Below are 5,149 nucleotides of genomic sequence, written 5' to 3' on the forward strand. Positions count from 1 at the left end.
ATCTGTTATAATTATTAGACTCAGTCTCCCAAGGATCAATGTGTTAAACAGCCTGAAAAAAAAAGCCAGGCTACAAGAGGCTGCTGCAAACTCAAACTCTACTGGCAGAGCCTTGAACCACTGAGTGGGAGTTAATTCTAAATGGTAGCTCACTTAGCAACTTCAAGCGTAACAATGTCTGCATTGAGACACACAATACATAATTATAACTGCTACTAAAGAATAATATTATCTGAAATACAGAAATGAGAACTTGTACCAGTTGCTCAATAGTGAACATTTCCCTGATGGAATCCAGCTCATGGATAATCTGTTTGAACCAAAGCTCATAGGCTACAAAAGAAGAAGAAGAAAAGATGTGCAAAATAAATTTACAAGACCTTTGAGTAATTAAACCTTAAAGTCCAAGTAACATATACAAAGAAATTACAAAATACAGAACGTAGCTTGTGCATTTTCCCGTGCATGCAGCTTCAACCTTATTTTTGTCTATATTTGGGCATAAAATTGTGTACTAAAATCCTCAGCTTTGTTCCAAGGAAAAGAGTTGCAAGTTACATGCTTCAAGGTCATGTACGCTTCTGTTCAAAATAACAAATTGATATTCATGAGCACTTCTGCCTTACTGTAAAACCCTGAGACCTTTAGTTAATAAGTTTATTACTCAATGCAATTTATAAAAATACAGTTATATGCAGCAAAAAATAAATACCTTGATGTACGACAATGAACAGGAGTTCATCGTGAACTGGTGAATCTCCTTTTTGGTCACTAATTGGGTTCTGGCAGTCAAGAAGAGTTGTCAGCTATAAAGGAAATTTAGCATGTGACTTTGAAAAAATTTCCAATAACTTCTCAATGCAGTAAACACTCTTCCATAAATAACAAAATTACAAATAAATGAATTAATAAGAATAACAATAATGATAATCATAATTATTAATATCATCATTTAATCAATACTTTATTATTAATGACGACATCGAAAATTACAAATAACAAAATTTATTCAAATTGACATTCCATTCATTCTTATTAGGGGTATGTGTGACCAGAAAGTAGAAAGTACAGCATTAAGACAAACATGTATTCTTTACAAGAAGAAGAATGCTGTTTATTATTTTCAAATACACGTATATCTCTTTTTGTTCCAGAGATATTCAAGGTTTTAAAATGTGCAAATTAGCAAAGTAATGACATCATTAACTCAACCGCATTTTGATCAAATGTTTTGATATTTGCCAATGCTGACCCATCTGCATGATCCTGCAAGCATATAAATATGCTTTGAGATCACCAAAAATATTGAAATCAGGTTGGAGGGGACTGGAAAAGAATGAGTTGCCAACGGGAACCAATTTCTTTATAGCCATAGGTGTGTTGCCTGTATAACTATAAGCCTACCAAGTTTTAATGGTCTCTGCTGCAAATTGACCGAGATTATAACCTCTGTTTATATACTTGATGCTATATTGCAATTGGGTCGAGTGAATGACATCAACAGTCTGCATATTTTACACATTTTTCAAACTGAAATATCTCTGGAACCAATGCAGATATTTCCGAATGGTAAACGGCGTTTTCTATGTGATAAACCTAAAAATTCAAGGGATAAACATTTTATCATAATAGCACTTAAGTAAATTTATGTTTCTTGTTCAAAGACAACTTTGACATTACAGTTACAAAGAGAAGATTGTTGGTAAAACAATAAAGAAAGGAGGCGCAAAGGAACCACAAGGGTTAAACCATTGACTCCCAGGAGAATGGGACTAAATACATGCAGATTTTACTCTGCCTAACACCAGATGATTTTACCTGTCAACTGAGGGCATCCTGGGAAGCCTGAGCTGGGGTCACAGTGGGTTTTAAAACCCATTGACACCTAGGAGGGGTTTTGCTAAAAGCAGGCCCACAGCCCACGGCCCGCCACGGCCCGCCACGGCCCAGCAGCCCGCGGCCTACGGCCCGCGACGGCCGGGTGGCCCGGAGGCCCGCACAGTTTTGTTGTCCAGCGGTAAATCCACACGCATGCTCAGATTTGCATCGGGTTTGGGCGCGCAAATGAAAGACGGTGAGTTTGAATTTGTTTACCATTTTAATAATCCTTTTTAAAAATTAAATTCCATTTTAATGATCCTTTTTTTTCGTCGCATGTTGCTAAGTGAAAAATGTTGTCATTCTCTGTTGTTTTCGTCTGTTTACAACAACAAACAGAAACAAGGATTCAAATGATTAAAATGGTAAACGAATTCAAACTCACCGTCGTCCATTTTGCACGCCCAAACCCGATGCAGATCTGTGCATGCGCGTGGATTTACCGCTGGACAGAAAAACTGTGGAAAATGAACATACGCACACCCACACAACACAAACAACGTTATAAAAAATAAAAATAATAACAAAAAAACAACAACAACAACATCCTTGGGATAATATACAAAAAAAGAAAATTACATTACTTTATCAGGATTCAATGGGTTAAAATGGCTTAGATAGGAAAGATGCGAATTTCGTCATCATAGTGGCACTTAATTTTTTTTTTCTACTTTTTCCTCCATTTATTAGTTGATTTACAGTACAGTTACATTGAATAAATACAATCTCTCTACATATAGGAGGTTATTACAGCTAAAACGGTTACACATACATGTGACACACTAACATACGCACACCCACACAACACAAACGTTATAAAAAATTAAAAAAATAACAAAAAAACAACAACAACAACAACATCCTTGGGATAATATACAAAAAAAGAAAATTACATTACTTTATCTTTGAAAGAAATAACTATTGGCTTCCATGGAAAAGATCCTGATTTTTTAAATTATTGTAATTTGGTAGGGAAATCTGTAATTTACCAGTGTAGGAGAAACGTGATGAAACCTACTAGAAGTCTATTTAAAGTTATGTTATACAAAAAGTATGAAACAGAGTTATATATTGCTGGTAAGACCAACAGTCTAAAGAAGTTTCATAAGAAGTGGAAGTTCAAGCCTCTGTCGTAATTTCTTTTCCAGTATTATAAGTTTAGCGAATGTTTTCTAGTGGTACTTTAATGCCAAGTACCCTATAGTGCAAATTGCAACCACTATTGTTTGCATTTCAGGATACAATATATATATTATTCAATTTTCTGATATTGTGATGCATTTTAGGCATTCTGAATGGCTGAAAAATCAGAGAATGAGCTCATACTTTGTGTTATAAACTTATAAGCTGAAAAATTATTGACAGCAGCTGAAAATTTCAAGTACTCAAACTTTTCTAATTTGCCTTGTTGGATATGAGAAATGCAATAATAATTATTATTGTGAACCACTATTGTGTTCTTGTAGCGACATTGTTACAAGAACGAGGCATATAACGATAGGCGCAATTCATACGCAAATAAGTGGCCGGAATATGCATAATAGCGTATAGGTGAGGAAATATTGCTAGACAATTCACCGGCATGCATGATCACAATTAAGTTTTTTTAACTGATTTCCAACAAAGTGCTCATATTCATTGACAATGACGAATGTTTTGACAAATAACCTAATCATCTTGACAAGCTATTAAACTTTAATAACTCGCATAATGTTTACAGAGAATAGACTGATATAGAAAACAAATATACTAGCAATATTGTTCCCGATAATCGAATTCATTTCTGAAACTTCTAGAGCTTCTGAATTTTCTTACGCTCGACTAACCTAACCGTAACTAAAAAAGAATATTAGCGTAAAGTAAACCTAAGCATCAATTTGCAAGGACAACAATCCTGTCAATCGAAAATGTAATATGTATACTTTAGTAAACATGTTTGTGAGAGGTGTAATAAGAGGTAATGACAGTTAAATACTACCCTATTTAATCATGCAGCACTTAGAGATAAACGGAGTGTAACAGAAGCAAAAGATCAGAACTTTTGCACACAGTCTGATGCAGTTGAATTATGGATTCTAAAGTGAAAACGTTTTAAACATCATTAAGGTGGAGCTCGTTTTGGTTCCAAATTTATCAATCAGTTATCAGCAACACCGAAGAAACGTTAGATTAGACGATCATGATTTTAGTATGCGCATATTAAAGTTGACATAACTCAGTAGCTGACTAGTTCATGAATGTAGTTCAATCATAGCAATTTGTATTTTTATTCGTAAAAGGAAACCGCTACCTTTACAAACAAGTGTTAAAATGCCAAGAAAATTTGATAAATACACTTTTGATCCTATTTAGTCATGCTTACCTGAAGATAATCGCTGTACGACATCCGTTTGCCGTCGGCATTTTCTACACTTGGGGGGCTTGCTTCGCCATCACTGTTGAATGGAACACAGAAGCGAAGTAATATTCGACGCAAACATGCGAAAATAGAAATTCAAGCAAACATGAAATGCAGAAAACATTCATACAAGTTGGAGGCGTAAGGGCAGCTCATGGTGATGAATATTTCGTCGCGAAGCTACACTCATCTGCGGTAGCGCATCCAGACACAGATTTAACGAGGGGGTGTGCTGGGGGTGTGAACATTGCGGACGCACCACAGGTTAACCATCATGTGATATTTGTTGAACGTTAGCTGTTTGGTGTGACTGTGGTTGCCCTACCTCTCAGTGTGCGTGCAAAACTTCACATGTTAATGTTGTCTTTAGACAAGCGGATACAGGAGTGGTATTTGCAAATATCCGAGTTTGTCAAACAGTATGTGTTATTTAATTTCTTCGTCCAATGCATCGTTCGGATTTTTTCGTCTTTTGCCGTTCCTGCAATCTCGTTCCCAGAGTCTTCGTTCCCCTTGACCAGCAGGTCGGATTACGAGACCGTAACCCGACCCCTAGTCAAGGGGAACGAAGACTCTGGGAACGAGATTGCCGTTCCTGTGCAGTATCGAGTATTTTGAACTGCGCACGTTATGGGCCATTGGGATTTCAGATCTTATGAACGCGTCAGTAAAGGAGCAGTTTGCGCATCTCGGCGAATTTAGTTTTAGCTTGTTGTATCCATGCTATGATTTCTGTCTGGCCGGTGTTGATTTCGGCTTGGTGGTTGCGGGTGTCGCGAGCAGTTTCAACTAAAGATTGTTCTTCAGCTTGCGTTAGTCGATTTCAGCTATAGCTATGGACTCGAAAAATGTCTGGTTTAGTTGTGCAGTAGG

At 36.5% G+C, this 5,149-nt stretch overlaps 1 protein-coding gene across 1 annotated transcript in view; it reads right to left on the reverse strand.

Moving 5' to 3' along the window:
• LOC138017046 (tryptophan 2,3-dioxygenase-like) overlaps positions 1–4,533 on the reverse strand; it is a 21,133-nt gene extending 16,600 nt beyond the window's left edge. Inside the window, exons 1-4 of the mRNA XM_068864256.1 lie at positions 4,407–4,533; positions 4,241–4,313; positions 713–806; positions 260–333 (exon numbers count right to left, since the gene is read on the reverse strand). Of these exons, the coding sequence (XP_068720357.1) occupies positions 260–333; positions 713–806; positions 4,241–4,313; positions 4,407–4,432 (267 nt within the window). The 5' untranslated portion in view covers positions 4,433–4,533. The remainder of the gene's footprint in view (positions 1–259; positions 334–712; positions 807–4,240; positions 4,314–4,406) is intronic.
• Between the last annotated feature and the right edge of the window lie 616 nt (positions 4,534–5,149).

The sequence above is a fragment of the Montipora capricornis genome, chromosome 9 (assembly GCF_036669925.1).
Source record: "Montipora capricornis isolate CH-2021 chromosome 9, ASM3666992v2, whole genome shotgun sequence".
Lineage (NCBI taxonomy): Eukaryota > Metazoa > Cnidaria > Anthozoa > Scleractinia > Acroporidae > Montipora > Montipora capricornis.